At 41.1% G+C, this 16408-nt stretch overlaps 1 protein-coding gene across 16 annotated transcripts in view; it reads right to left on the bottom strand.

Annotated features, from left to right (window-relative positions):
* Positions 1–16408, bottom strand: part of LTBP1 (latent transforming growth factor beta binding protein 1) — a 476142-nt gene that overhangs the window by 265150 nt on the left and 194584 nt on the right. Inside the window, exon 1 of one of the 16 annotated variants that reach the window (XM_053588233.1) lies at positions 11694–11709. The exons of the other annotated variants lie outside the window; for them this stretch is intronic. Within the exon in view, the coding sequence (XP_053444208.1) occupies positions 11694–11706 (13 nt within the window). The 5' untranslated portion in view covers positions 11707–11709. Of the gene's footprint in view, positions 1–11693; positions 11710–16408 lie in introns of those variants that run through there. 16 annotated transcript variants of the gene reach the window in all.

The raw sequence follows: 16408 nt of genomic DNA, 5'->3' as shown, positions 1-16408 counted from the left end.
AATTTATCACTGGAATTGTACAAAATCATACTTTAACTAGAAGTAGAAATTAGGGCCAAAAAAAGTACAAAAGGGAACACACTGTACATACTTGGAAATCACAGAAAATATCTTCAGAGTAAAACATAACAAAGATAGACTAATCCCATTTACACCCATCGTTCTCCTCTTAGACAAGTTTTATATCAGACAAGACGACAGAATTTTAGGCACCCAAGGGATCTTGAACATCTACTCTATACACTCCTTATATAGATGAAGAAATTAAGACTTAATAAAAATGAGTCTTGTTCAAGTGGCAGGACCAGCATTAGGTCTCTCAAAAGTTTCACAATCAGTATCAGCTAGAAATAGTGCTGTAAGTATTTAGCTTGGCAGATGAAAATCCCTGTTTTTTAAAAAACTGACTATACCAAACCAACTGAAAATTGGGGAAGTGACTTGAATAGACATTTCTCCAAAGAAGATATATAAATAGCCAATAAGCACAGGAAAAGAAGCCCAATGGCATCAATCATTAGAGAAATGCAAATCAAAACCACTTCACACCTATTGGGATGGCTACTACTTAAAATTAAAAAAAGGCAAGTAAGTATTGTTTAAGATGTGGAGAAATTGCAGCCCTCACATTGCTGGTGGGAATGTGAAACAGCACCATCTCCAAGGGAAAGGGTTTGGCAGCTCTTCAGAAAATTAAACATAGAATTACCGCATGAGCCAGCAATTCCACTAAGTATATGCCCCCAAAAATCCAAAGCAGGGATTCAAACAGTCCATCAGTGCTTGCAGAAACATTATTTACAGCAGCCAAAAAAATGTGGGAACCACCCACATGTCCATCAACAGGTGAATGGACAAACAAAAGGTAGTATATGCATACAACAAATTATGTATTATTCAGCCTTAAAAACAAAGGAAATTCTGACACTTCCTACAATATGGATTGTAATCCATATTATACTAAATGACATAAGCTAGCCAAAGAAAGACAAATACCTTATGATTCCACTTACATGAGGTCCCTAGAATACTTAAATTCATAGAGACAGAAAGTAGAACAGAGGTGACCAAAGGCTAAGGGAACAGAGGAATGAGAAATGCTGGTAAATGGTTACAGTTTCTGTCTGGGATGGTGAAAAGCTCTCTACACCGACAATGATGCTGGCGGTATAGCACTGGAATATACTCAAGGCTATTGAAAAGTACATTTAAAAATGACCACAATGACAAATTTTATATTATATATATTTACCACAATGAAAAATAAAGTAATTTAAAAAATAATCAGTCATATAAATGATGGATTTGGGGTCTCACGAAGATAAGCAATGAACTATAACCTCCTACATATCTATGGAATTAAGAACAGGCATTTCATTCAAGTAAAAAAGCACAAAAGAAACATTGTGGAAATTCCAAGTTTCCTGGGCAAGGTGGCCAAAACATAAGGGAAAACTGCTACATGAGTTTATGTGCAAGTGAAGACAACGTCTTTTACTTGCTCTCCAGGGCTGCTTAGTCCAAAAGTGAATGCTTTAAAAAAACATGATATACACTGTTGTCCAGCTGACCTAGAGTGTTTTGGCCACAAAGAGGTTTTTCTTTTTTCAACAAGTTAAATAATATGTCAGACTTTCAATGCTTGCATAGTTTTTTTCTTTCAAACTTGGCAAAATGACCCTTTCAAAGGCATGTATAAAGATGTTTGGGTTAGAAATAACAAATCTGTACCCTCCCAAGGTGCTATGTTTATTTGAACACGTGATGATGCTATTACTTAAATAAACGCACTCAGCATTCTCTGCTTTTCCAACAGCCATAGCTCAGACACGCTGCAAATTGAGTATCCACAGTAGCAATGGTTAGTGTCGAGAAGAGGTTTCTGTTACACAATCACTTCTGAGATATGCAAAAGTGCTTCCTGTGTTGAATGGTTTCCCATTCATTATTTCTTGCTTCAGTTTCTGGAGCATCCTCACAATATAAGCCAATCACCTCCCCTGCACCCTCTGAAATCCAAGGTGACCATCTCTTATAAACTGCCAAACGTAAAGCAAGCCCCCCAGACCCTGGGTCCAGTCTATGAGGCTGCACACTGACAAGCACAGCTGAAGGCGAGCTGTGAGTTTGTGCCCCAGCACCATCAACAAAGGAGCATGTTTGTAACCAAATGTTGGCAGTTTCATCTCTACAGAACAATCTTGAGATTAAGAGGGAGATTTTTCCATAGACCTGAACAAAAATATCAGAGAAAGATCTAAGATATTTTTTGGCAGGAAAAAATGGCAATGCTTAGAGTAGGGTCTCTCAGCTTTACACCTACGGACATTTGGAGCCAGAAGGCTCCACTGCTGTGGGGTCTCCTATACACTGCAGGATGTGCAGAGGCCTCTACCCACTAGCTGCCAGGAGCACCCCCAGTTTAGACAACCAAAAATGTCTCCTGGCATTGCCAAATATCTCTCCCAGGGGACAAACCTTCCCCAGGTGAAAACAGCTTTGCCCCTTCCCACCTGCATTGAGAATGTGAACCAGATATTTCAGAGTAACTGAATGAGCTGAGAGAGCAACAGCAAAGGATATGCCTGATGGATGCAGGTCAAATAAAGGAGAATCAGAGACAAGGAGTAAGAGACAGAACCTGGGCATCAGTACACCATGCGGGAAAGAAGAAAAGACCAGAGAGCGGTAACAGACATGCAATGGGGTTCTGGTGGCAAATGGAACAGAAAATTTCTACTTTGCAATACCAACCAGTGAATTCATATTCACTCTATTTTATTTTCTGTTAATTCAACTTATCTGTGCTCAAAACACTCTCAAGTGCTATTTTGTTCACACCTGTAAGAATGACTTTTATTAAAAAAAAGAGGTAACAAATGTTTAAAGATGTTTTAAAAAATGAAACCCTTGGGCAATGCCTGTGGCTCAAAGGAATAGGGTGCTGGCCCCATGTGCCCAAAGTGGCGGGCTCAAACCCAGCCCCAGCCAAAAACAGCAAAAAAAAAAAAAAAAAATGAAACCCTTGTATACTGTTGGTGGGAAAGCAAACTAGTACAGTCATTATGGAAAATAGGTTCCTCAAAAAAATCAAAAATAGAACTGCCAGATGATCCAGCAATTCCATTTGGGGGGTATATATTTAAAGGAAATAAATTAAGAGGTATCTGAACTCCCATGTTCATTACAGACAGCATCTTCAGAATAGCCAAAATATGGAATCAACCTAAGTGTCCATCAACACATTAATGGATGAATGAATAAAGAAAGTGTGATATACATACATAATGAAATACCATTCAGCCTTTTTTTTTTTTTTTTTTGAGACAAAGTCTCGCTATGTCACCCTCAGTAGAGTGCTATAGCATCACAGCTCACAGTAACCTCAAACTCCTGGGCTTAAGCGATTCTCTTGCCTCAGCCTCCCGAGTAGTTGGGACTAGAGGTGTCCACCACAACACCCGGCTATTTTTTCATCATAGTTGTCATTGTTGTTTAGCTGGACCAGGCCAGGTTTGAAACTGCCAGCACTGGTGTATGCGGCTGGTACTATTAACCACTGCTATAAGCACCGAGCCAGCCATTTTTTTTTTTTTTTTTTTTTTTTAATTGAAGTCTTTAACACCCAGGTTGCTCAGGCTGGAGTGTCCGGACTCAATCATAGGCAACTGTAACCTGAAACTCCTGGGCTAAAGCAATCCTTCCATCAAGTATCATTGTTTACATGTCAAAATTCAGGTACTTTAAACGAGCAAGTTCAGCACAGAGATGATGTGTTGGCCAAAAGGATGATAGTTTCATGACATGTTTGGACTAATTGGTATCATCCAAGAGATTCGAGTTTACCATATTTTATCTCAAAACACCGTATCCTTGGCTTGACACCCGTAGCACAGTGGTTGTGGCACCAGCCACATACACCAAATCTGGCGGGTTCGAACCTGGCTTGGGCCAACTAAACAATGACAACTGCAACAAAAATATAGGCAGGCTTTGTGGCGGGAGCCTGAGGCAAGAGAATCACTTGAGCCCAGGAGTTTGAGGTTGCTATGAGCTGCAACGCCATAGCACTCTACAGAGGGTGACACAGTGAGACTCTGTCTCAAAAAAAAAATAAAACCTGTATCCTCAAATATTGTCAAAATGCTCAATATTAATCACAACTAGAACTTAACTAGTATAGGATGGATTTGCACAAATATATCTCCCTCTCCATCTTACCTAGAAAAACAATATCTGTCCTCCTACTAGTAAACCAAGAGTATCCTCCTTATATATTTCACCACACTACTGGCAGTTGGCAATGCTTCGTTGAAATGTTATGCAGACTATGGAAGTGAGCCTTTGTTGTGGAATTTCTGATACAACTCCAAGCTGAGTACAACAGACAGTAACTGTCATTTTACTTCTTACGATGCTTGTTCCACTGGAGAAGAAAAGGTGAAAATCTTTGTGGATCTTGATGATGCATAGCCCTTAGAATTCAGGGGACATGGCAAACAAAGAAACTTTCTTGCTGTTCCCTGAAAATTTTTCAAGACAGGAGGCAGACAGGAGCAATCTGACACAGGAGGGTGAAGGCAGCCTCCAGTCCTGGCATTTCTTGTGGCTGGGATTCAGGAGCTCCCCAGGGGTATAAGCCATCTTGGTGGAACTCTGCCTGTGGGGCTGCCTGGCAGGGCGAGGAAATCTCAGCTTTAACAGGGACAGGAACGGATGGAGATGTGGAAAAGGCTGACATATTATGATTACATGGTTGAGTCTCTTTTGTAATTTATACATTCATTATTTCCTAATACGGTTATCAGACCCATATAGGAACTTGATAAATAAATATCATTAATTTATGATAATATGTATTTATAAAGCCATTGTTTATCGGGCAGCACCTGTGGCTCAGTGAGTAGGGCGCTGGCCCCATATACCGAGGGTGGCGGGTTCAAACCCCGCTCAGGCCAAACTGCAACAAAAAAATAGCCAGGCATTGTGGCGGGCGCCTGTAGTCCTAGCTACTCGGGAGGCTGAGGCAAGAGAATGGCCTAAGCCCAAGAGCTGGAGGTTGCTGTGAGCTGTGACACAACGGCACTCAACAGAGGACAACAAAATAATATTCTGTCTCAAAAAAAAAAAAAAAAACATGGTTTATCATGGATTAATAGTTTAGATCTCTGTGATACAAAAGGTGCTGCAGGGGCAGGCAGCATCGCCTCTGCTGGGAGCTTGCTTATAAATGCAGAATCTCAGTCCTCACTCAGATCTACAGACTCAGAAACCGCATTTAACAAGATCTGCACTGATTCCTAAAGACACTAAAGGGTAAAGAGCACTGGCTTAGACTGCAAATTCTCCACCAGAGTTACGTATAACAATTTGTCTGCATCATTTGTTTTCAAAATATACACACACAAAGTACACCCAGAAATTCTGATTCAGGGAGCCCAGGGTTCAGGCTGGGCATCTGTACATTTTAAGCAATCCTAGATTCTGTCCTTAAACCAGTACGCAAGCACTGGAAGTCATATTTCAGCCACAGCTACTAACTACTACCCTACCCTGCAAACACTTTTATATGGGTGAATCCATTTCTTCTTCCAGAGGCTTCATTAAGCCAGCCATAACCTGTAGCAAAACATAACAATTAGCCACAATTTCATCTCCCTGATCAATGTGGAATCCCATTGAAAATTATCTAAAAGAACAGAACTGGCGTACCCAGTAAAGACGTCCAAAGTCAGACAATTTGAGATCACACCGGAGGCATCCAAAGCCAGACAGGTTGAAATCACAACGGAGGCATCCAACTTCAACTCTTCCCTGTCTGCCCGGGATATGTCAGCTGGACTCAATCCTGACTTCTCAGAAGGGACTGTTATTTGTGAATGAAGATGAAAGGAACCATTCACAAGCCACCACCAAATTCTTAGGTTTTCTTGTCTAGATTTTGTCTTGAGAGAAGGAAGAACAGTGTCTGATTTAAATCAGGGCCTAACTTAGCAGCTGTTGTTGCTGCATACCCAAATTCTTCAAACTCAACCACCACTCGAGCAGATCAAATTTCAAATAACCAGCTGAAATAGAGCCCAAGTTTCTACATCCCAACCCGGTTTCTAGAACAGACTATTAGGCAAATTGGACACTATTAGTCCCTGGTGCAGTATGTCTTTAAGAGTTAATTTCTGTAAATGAGATCTCTCAGAAGTCTAAAATTTTTAAGAAACTGCAAGGTAAAAAGAAGATATACTACTTCTGGCAGAAAACAGACTATAATATGATGGAGTTTGACAGAAGGGAAATGATAATTACTGTATGAACAGCACAGTCAAAAGTCTTTTACCAAATATGGTTATGATTTTTACAGTGAGAGTATTTCAATAAAAGAGTATTTTCAGCCTGAAGACTTTAGCTTCTTTCTGAAAAATGGCATAATACAAAGTAAATTTTGTTTAATACTAATTCATCTATTTACCAAGTACACAATTTTGGCACGAATGTTATTTTTTTTTTCTTCCACACAACGTCTTGTTTTGGGGGGCACATTAAGAGATTCTCAGATGTTTCTAATTACCCTCTGTGTACACCCAATAAAACAGCTGGCTCAAGATGTTATTAATACCACTAGAAGATTCAGAGGGCTCATAAATCACCCTTTCTTCAGAAAGAGATAATGCAGTGTCAAAAAGTGACAGATTCTAATCTTACTAAATAAGACTTTAGCTAAGACTGTTCTAGCACACTTCTTAATTTGCAGGGACAAGGGCAGTGGTCTGCTTTCCTTGCTTAAAAGGCTCTACTGTCAAATTTCCCTTTTACTTCTTCTAGGGAGAATCTGATAAAAATGAGGCTGAATGTTTCCACTAGGAAAACTTAGAAAGTCCCTGAACTCTAGAACCAATTCTTATTTAATCTGATGGGCTTTTAAAATGTGGCAAAGTAAAGAAATCTCTCATTACTGCATACGGTTGGGTGTGTTCTCCCCCAACATGTCTTAGGAAATGCCGATACTACAGTCCTGCCAGTTTCTCAGTCATGATTGCCTGAGTCTACATTCAAAATAATGAAGTTGAACAGTAAACCATTCCTGAAGCCCATACCCTTCAACTAAACAGAAAATCAAGTTTCAGTAAGTGTATCAATGACATTACATTAAAGGGGCCCTGGAACAGCATCTGGATCTTCTTATTTTATCTGTGATATAAGTTTGGAGAATGAATTTCAACCAAACTTCCTCACTAACTTTCTCCTTCCCCATTTGGTAGTTATTTCATTTTCCTGGACTGCTTAGCCTGAAGATGGCTGCGGGGCTGCCCTCAAAAACATTTTCACATCATTTGTGATATTAGTTCCAGAAGGTTTTTCCAACATACACAAATTCATAATTATTAGTATAAGTTGCTACAAATATTTGACTTCTTTAACTATAAATATAAAATTGACCTCAACTTGTATGCCAATAAATGCCATAGGTAAACACTGTATCACATAAATGTGATTACAATACCTATTTTAAGTCCCACTTGCTTAAATTTACTCTAACCTAAGGGCCCAGAAGTGAATTACACCACTGAGACCAAGGTGAATAGCACAAAGAAGGATCAAATGTTGCAATCATACATCACTGGAGATGCCCCCATCTATTCAGGATGATTACTTTTCCTCCTGACCACAGCTTTTGGTTCCAAAATGTATTACACTGTTTAAATGCTCTTAACCCTTGCCAGCAGGCTTGGCAATAGACACAGCTTCCTGTATAAGTGAGTGAGCACCTCAAGGAGGAGCAGTATCCAAGGCAGGGAGGACGTGGTGCTACAACACTGTCCTGGCCATATGGTGAAGCTCCCCAACGTCACTCTGTGCCAAGTCTAACCTGCTCAGAGCAAGCCGACACCTGAACAATCAGGGAGCCTTCTGAGCACTCCTCCTGGAGTACCAAAGGGAAGGAGCCTTCTACGTGGTTCTTGATGGGACTGTGCTGTCAGGATCAGTAAATGAAGGAACCACGTCTCTGGGGTACACATGACACATACCCTATCTGAGCTCCCAAAGATGTGAGCCCATTCCCTCTTCTCCTCCCTCCTCCAGATGGAATGGGCTTACATCTTCGGGAGCTTGGATAGGGTATGTGTCATATGTGTACCCCAAAGGTCTCTACTACACAGTGCAGGAGATAGGGTTTGAGAATTAGGTGAAGGTTTATCATCTTCAGAACAAGGTCTCCAAATCAATTCAAGGAACCCACATGCACCTTCAGCCTACTCCTTCTTGTGTGCTGCAAAGCAGCTCGCTAAGGAAAGTGATTCATTCTGCCAACGTGGAAATCGAGAATCACAGAGGTGAGACTGCCAACCCAGGCTACTGGAGCCAGCCAACAGCATACCTGGGCTAGGCAGCTGATTATCAAATGACACAGCAATGACTCCAGGTATTACAGAACAGGGAAAAAAAAAAAAGTGCAGGCAGAGCAATTTGAAATGAAACTTAAGATTCTTTCTTAAAAGACTGGCAGTATTTAGACAGATGCAGGAATGGGGAGCAGGGATTTCAGGTAGCAGGAACAACTATACTAAAGGTATAAAAATCTAGTTGCACTTTACATGAGTAGAAAATGGAGTACAGTCGGTGTTAAAACCTTAAAACTTCATGCAAAGCACTACGAGGGTGCCCATTTTCATGTATGAAATACCCTCTTTCATAGGTATTGGGTCAGGTTTGTGGTCAGTGAAATACCCTCTTTCCTCCTGAACTCTGTTGTATAGACTTCTTAGATGACAACTTCTGTAATTTTACTTGCCTGAAATTAAGGATGAAGCTGTACTGGCTAAGATGTGTACATGCCCGTATGACCTGGGTCCTGAATATGCAATTTATTGTCAACAGAAATGCGCTAACATCTCTAAAGCAAGGCACTATGCTGGCATGGGGACACCAAGATGGAGTAGACAGGTCCCTGTTCCCAAGCAATACGGAGTGTAGTAAAAGAAACAGGCATGTCAGCAAATAAGGAAAATAAGGCTTTGTAACTAGATCATCACTTGGCTGAGAACTGAAAAAGAAGTGGGTGATTGCCCAAGCAGATTGGGTGGAGAAACGTACCCTGAAGGCGGAGGAGGCAGTGTGCGCAAGAGGCACAGGAGCACAGAGGGCCCAGAGCATGTGGGGACCTTCAAGATCATGGTGGCTCAGCTTGGCAGACGTGGAGGATAAGGGTGGAAGGAACAGCACTGCCAAAGCGAAGGCCGGGGAGCCAGGTGGCAGTGATCCTGGAGGGCGCTGCGCGCTATGCTAAGCAGTCTGGACTTTTCCAAAGATCACTCCTATGCTCGAGCCGACAGAGTAGGAAAGAATACACACTTTGTGACATTGTGTTACAGACTCCAAGGAATGCTGAAAGGTTATTTATTCCAGTCTGGCCTAGCACAACCCTTTCAAGGAGCCCCATCCACTCCCATGATACAGGCCAGGCCTGGCTTAAAAGGAACCATCTATCACACATGCCTTTCTCCCAAATCTAGCAAACTGCTGAACCCTCTTTTACCTAAAGTTAAATTTTTTTTTAACTGTCCTGGCTGCAGAAATACTTTCTTACACAACTACTCTGATGCCCCTTACCTTCACAGCCTCAGGCATCTTCCTCTACAAACAAATAGGACCTCATCCTCTCTGATTTTAGCTCTTAGGGCCAACATTTTGCCTCTACTTGGTCCAATCAGCCCCTGAAACCACCTTTCCATGCATGCACCTCTCACCATCCAGAATCCCCCCCAAACACACACACACACACGTGTGTGCTCAAACACACACCATACACTTGCACTCACGAGCAGGAAGAGCAGGGATCAGTTTTATTTCCTTTAATTAAAAGCAAGCTCCACGCCAAAATCATGTGATCTGCCTTATATAAAAGAACGTTGGAGAAAGGTGACACTGTTTTTTTGGTAACTCATTTTCTAAATCTGTGACCTTTTACTTTTTTTCTTTTTTTGTAGAGACAGAGTTTCACTTTATGGCCCTCAGTAGAGTGCCGTGGCATCAAACAGCTCACAGCAACCTCCAACTCCTGGACTTAGGTGATTCTCTTGCCTCGGCCTCCCAAGTAGCTGGGACTACAGGTGCCCGCCACAACGCCCGGCTATTTTTTTTTGTTGCAGTTTGCCGGGGCTGGGTTTGAACCCGCCACCCTCGGCATATGGGGCCGGCACCCTGCTCACTGAGCCACAGGCGCCGCCCTTTTACCTTTTATTATAAATTACCGAGACTCCTTCTGCAATAATTCCATAGCCATATCCTTTTTTTTTTTTTTCAGCCACAGGACAACTCTTGCTTGCCTCTGTCCCCTGTGTATGAGATTCCTGAACTACAGACACTTTTGATTCCCTGATACTGTGTACAACACAGGTCAATGGAACCTAACCCCAGATGACATTTAAGAAAAGTATGGAGGAACGCTCCCCTGCTGCCAGCCTTCTGGAGGTGACCCATAGTTTAGACAAAATAAAAAGCAGGGTCACAAGCCAGGTGATAACGTCTGTGATGTGCCCCCCTGGAGCTCACTCACTTCATTAGGCCTCTGCTCCACTGTCATCCAGGCTTTCCACAAGCATTTCCTGCTCTCTACGCCCTTTCCTAACTTTATTTTCCTTCATAGCATCAATCACTTACTGATACTGTATCACATCTTCTGCTCCTTACAAGACATTTTTAGTGGCATACATCTGACCACAGTATACGCACATACTATATTTTTAAAATTATTTTTATTTTGAATTGTGGTAAAATACCTTTCTTACAATATTTAACCATTTCTAAGCTGACAGTTCAGTAGGGTTAAGTACACCATCATGCATCCAAATCTCCAGAATATCTTCATTTTGCAAACCTGACCCTACACCTATTAAACTCCCCCATTCCATTCTCCCTGTAACGCCAAGCAACCATTATTCTACTTTCTCCATAAATCTGACTACCCTAGGTATCTCACATACATAGAATCATACAGTGTTTGTCTTTTTATGACTGCCTGATTTCACTCAGCACAATGTATTGGAGGTTCACCCATGATGTAGGCATATCATATTTTTAATGTCAGAGCAGGGCAAAGAGTTGGTCTATTTTGGTCGTTGCTATATCTTTAATGCCTAAACCAATCCCTGGTGCATGATTTCTGTTCAATTAGTGTATGTGAAATGAATGCCCCTAATAACGGCCTTTTGAGGGTGCTCCACAGCTTAAATAAGATTTAAAAAAAAAAAAAACATTTATTCAGCATTAAAAAATAAAACTACGTGACTCGGCACCCATAGCACAGTAGTTATGGCACCAGCCACATGCACTGAGGCTGGAGGGTTCGAACCTGGCCCAGTCCAGCTAAACAATGAAAACTGCAACAAAAAAACAGCTGGGCATTGTGGCGGACACCTGTAGTCCCAGCTACTTGGGAGGCTGAGGCAAGAGAATCACTAAAGTCCAAGAATTTGAGGTTACTGCAAGCTGTAATGCCATGGCACTCTACCAAGGGTGACATAGTGAGACTGTCTCCAAAATACATAAATAAATAAATAAATCTATGTGATAAGAATAAATACCACTTGGAAGTATTTCCATGTTAAGTTCTTGAGCATCCGAAATTGCTCAAATGAAAAGAATCCATTTTCTTTTAGTACTCTATTAAATCATCTATAAAGAAACATAAGACATACCTGTGCAATGCATTAAGGGGAAAATATATCCACCAGTTAATCAAAGCATGACGTGTGACCAGTGGCATGTTCACTGGTTTCTGTGCTGGACAAACATCAGGGGGCCTAACAATGACAAAAGGCAGAGGATAGAGTCTCAGAGACTAAAGTTGCCAGAAAAATAATTTAAGTGCTTCCCAGTCATTAAGCAGTTATGTTGGTTTATTTAAATGCCTCAATGAGGGAATTTGCTTCCCTCCTCATGAGGAGAAATTCTATAGTGAGTTTAGCAAATGAAGTGCTTCTATCCCTCATCAAAGCATGGCAGTAATAGGTTGGTTTTGTGAACACCAGGGAGGTTTCCAAGGCAGAGCATCTGACAGCCCTCAGGACAGCGAGCTGAAGGAGCCAGTCCTTCTGAAACATGTACAGCTTCTTCAAACACTTGCCTCCTACCTAAAAGCGGGGAGGGGCAACACTTTTCTTTTTTTCAAAATGACAGCCTTCAACTTCTCTTTTTCAAGTAACTTTCGCAGGTTCTGGAAGAGTAACATCCAAATTCCTAAGTTTGAAATCCAAGGTCTTCCGCAGCCTGCCTACCTTCTGTCATTTACCATCACTGTCCATCACGCATCCTACACTTCAGAGAAGCCATCCACAACTCCCAGGTTGTGGGCCTGCAGGACTGCAGGACTCCGTGCCCAACTGAGGGCAAGTTCTTCGTTTCCCCATCCACACCTCTCTTCCTTCTGTTCCTCCTTCCACCTTTAGTGTGGGACTTCCTCATGTTTCAAGTCCTGCTGCCCCTTTCAGTCCACATCAGACAAATGTTCATTTATTTCCTCAGCTCCCACCGTGAGACCATGCATTCAGGAATGTGCTCAGGGGACAGCATGGGGACCTAAATAGAAAACTCCACACCAGCCCTGTTCTCTGTCAGCAGCCCCCCTTCTCTGGGCTCCTGCTAGGAGCTTTCTACCTTGATTTAGGGTTTTTTTTTTTTAATTATTAAATCATAGCTGTGTAAATTAATGTGATTATGGGGCACCATACACTGGTTTTATAGACCATTTGACACATTTTCATCACACTGGTTAACATAGCCTTCCTGGCAGTTTCTTAGTTATTGTGTTAAGATATTTATATTCTACATTTACTAAGTTTCACACATACCCTTGTAAGATGTACCGAAGGTGTAATCCCACCAATCACCCTCCCTCCACCCACCTCACCCCTCCCTCACATCCCTCTCCCCATTCCCCCTATTCTTGGGTTATAACTGGGTTATAGCTTTCATGTGAAAGCCATAAATTAGTTTCATAGTAGGGCTGAGTACATTGGATACTTTTTCTTCCATTCTTGAGATACTTTACTAAGAAGAATATGTTCCAGCTCCATCCATGTAAACATGAAAGAGGTCAAGTCTCCATCTTTCTTTTAGGCTGCATAATATTCCATGGTGTACATACACCACAATTTATTAATCCATTCGTGGATTGATGGGCACTTGGGCTTTTTCCAAGACTTAGCAACTATGAATTGGGCTGCAATAAACATTCTGGTACAAATATCTTTGTTATCATGTGATTTTTGGTCTTCTGAGTATATACCTAGTAGAGGAATTATAGGATCGAGTGGCAGATCTATTTTTAGATCTCTAAGTGTTCTCCAAACATCTTTCCAAAAGGAATGTATTAATTTGCATTCCCAGCAGCAGTGTAGAAGTATTCCCTTTTCTCCACATCCACGCCAACATCTCTGGTCTTGGGATTTTGTGATATGGGCTAATCTTACTGGACTAAGATGTTATCTCAAAGCTGTTTTGATTTGCATTTCTCTGATGATAAAGATGATGAGCATTTTTTCATATGTCTGTAGGCTGTGCGCCTGTCTTCTTCAGAGAAGTTTCTCTTCGAGTCCCTTGCCCAGCCTGTGATGGAATCACTTGTTCTTTTCTTGCTTACACGTTTGAGTTCTCTGTGGATTCTGGTTATTAAACCTTTGTCGGAGACATAACCTGCAAATATCTTCTCCCATTCCGAGGGCTGTTTGCTTGTTTTACTTACTGTGTTCTTGGCTGTGCAGAAGCTTTTTAGTTTGATCAGGTCCCAGTAGTGTATTTTTGAAGCTGCTTTGATTGCCCGATTACTCGCCCAGACTGATTTCTTCGAGTGTTTTCCCTGTGCTCTCTTCTAGTATTTTTATAGTTTCATGTCTTAAGGTTAAATCTTTAATCCAGTGAGAGTCTATCTTAGTTAATGGTTAAAGGTGTGGGTCCAGTTTCAGCTCCTCCTCAAAGCATAAGCTCTTTCAGGGCAGGTTTATGATTTGCTTATCTCAGAAAATCTACTACCATGCTTTACACATAATCCTGTCATAAGAAGCAACATGGGCTAGCCTGAGGGGCTGTGACTCTAAGATAAGAAAGTCTGACTGCGGGCTGGATACAAGGGCTCTCATCTGTAATCCCAGCACTTTGAAGGCCAAGGCAAAAGGACTGCTGGAGCCTAGGAGTTCGAGACCAGCTTCAGCAACATAGTGAGACTCCTGTCTCTACATAAATAAAGTTTTTAAAAAGAGAGAAAGAAAAAGAGAAATTAGCCGGGAATAGTGGTGGGAAACGTGACAGCTTGAATCTAGGAGTCTGAGGTTGCCATAAGCTATGACAACACCACTGCACTCCAGCCCAGATAACAGAATGAGACTTTGTCTTGAAAAAGAAAGAAAGAAAAGAAAACCTGACTTAACCAATCAAACCAATAAACCCACAGTATTCATATATGCAAATTATGTATGCTACCATTCACCTCTCAAAAGTAATGAGCATCAAATGAAATAACTTACAGGACTGTATCTTTTAAATTATCAAATTTTTTAATAATTATTCAATCAGTGCTAAGGGAACATAAGTCTTTTGCAACTCCTCAGAGAAAGCAGCATAGTATAAATGACATGTGTTACTTTAGCAATCATGACCCCTTGTCATTATCTCTACAAATAAGTTATACCAAGTAACAGTATTACGTCTTTAAAATATTCTGGTTGTGACAGCATGAATTCATATGCTCTTCTTGTTGGAGGACTTTATAAACAACTCAAAAACCTCAGAAGGTCATCTTCATTTTATTCTTATGCAATGTCAAGAATCTGTTAAGACAACACTGATGAACCTGCTGGCCATCCAACTAGGGATATGTTTCCATTTTACAAAAAGGCAGGGGGAACAGGGAGGCAGAGCTCAGACTGCTGCCCAAAAAGTCATGATAATTAGAAATCTGCCTTATAGGAAACACTATTTAATGTAAATATTCTGTTAGGGTGGCACCTGTGGCTCAAAGGAGTAGGACACTGGCTCCATATACCAGAGGTGGCAGGTTCAAACCCAGCCCTGGCCAAAAACTGCAAAAAAAAAAAAAAAACTGCTATGATGGCAGTTACATCATAGCAATATTGCTATATATATAAAATATATATATTTTTTCTGTTACATCATAGCAATATTGCCTTTATTCTAGAATCTCACAGTAGTTCCCTTGAATATCATCTTAAATTGGGCCTCACTTTTAGATTCACATTGACTGGAGGTTAAACTTCCTATTTCTCCCATTAAGTATACGAGAATAGAGACTACATGCTTACTAGTCATGGGAAAAGCACCTGCTCCCTCTCACATCTATATGGCCCAGACTCACCGTCACGGCAGACCAGATCACACAGAAGCAGCACAAATGAAACTGGGAACTATCCCAGGAGCCTGCTACAGAACAACTCTGCACACAGCTATTGGTACCTGCACTGTACAGATGAGGGGAGCTGGACCCAGTCAGGATTCAGAGCCCAAACAAGCAATGTCTGTGATGAAGCCAGGACTCGAACCCAGGTCTGCTGGGCTTTCAGACGCTTTCTCACTCTATTATGCCATCTGGACTTCACACAAGACCCAACTCCATGAAGTCCTTCACCTTGTCCCTCCCATACAGCAGGTCAGACTCTAGGGAAGTAAGTAAACAGACGACAGAAGGAGACCGAGGCTCTAGTCTTATCTCTTATCTGCCTTGCTGTGCTGCTAAAGCAACCTCACCTAACCCATAATAATGATGACAATATTATCCTTTAAAAAAAAAACTATAAATAGTGATATACGAAATTATTTGTCATTCTATCAAAATGCATTATCTAATTAAAGTGCCTCACATATGAAGTTCATGTGATTTTCCTCAAGAAAACAATAATACATATTATTTTGTACTCTGTGGAGCAGGGGTCGACAAACTACTGTACTGGAGCCAAGTTCAGCCCAACCACAGTTTCTGTAACACAGGCACGCCTTCTCCTCTTTGTATTGTCTCGGGCTGCTGCCACACTACGAGAGCACAGGTTGCAACAGAGACCATATGGCCCACACAGCCCAAAAAACATCCTATCTCAACCTTTACAGAAAAAGCTTGCCAGCCCCCACCTTTCAGTACCTTTAAGTATCAGAGGACAAAGAGAATAATTAGTAAGTGTTGAAAACTTTCACACCTTCTTTTTTTTTTTAAAGAAAATTTTTCAAACTGAATTATTTTCCGTATGTATATCTTATTTTCCAATGGATTTAATTTATTACAAACAAATAGAAAAAAAATGAGAAAGCCACTTTTGGTACATAATAAAATTATACTAAACCAGTAAAGTCAGAAAAAGATGCGTGCATAAAATAAAATTTTAAAAACTTTCCATATTTTTGAAAGATC

The sequence above is a fragment of the Nycticebus coucang genome, chromosome 4 (genome assembly GCF_027406575.1).
Source record: "Nycticebus coucang isolate mNycCou1 chromosome 4, mNycCou1.pri, whole genome shotgun sequence".
NCBI lineage: Eukaryota > Metazoa > Chordata > Mammalia > Primates > Lorisidae > Nycticebus > Nycticebus coucang.
This window is presented reverse-complemented; position numbering and strand designations above follow the sequence as displayed.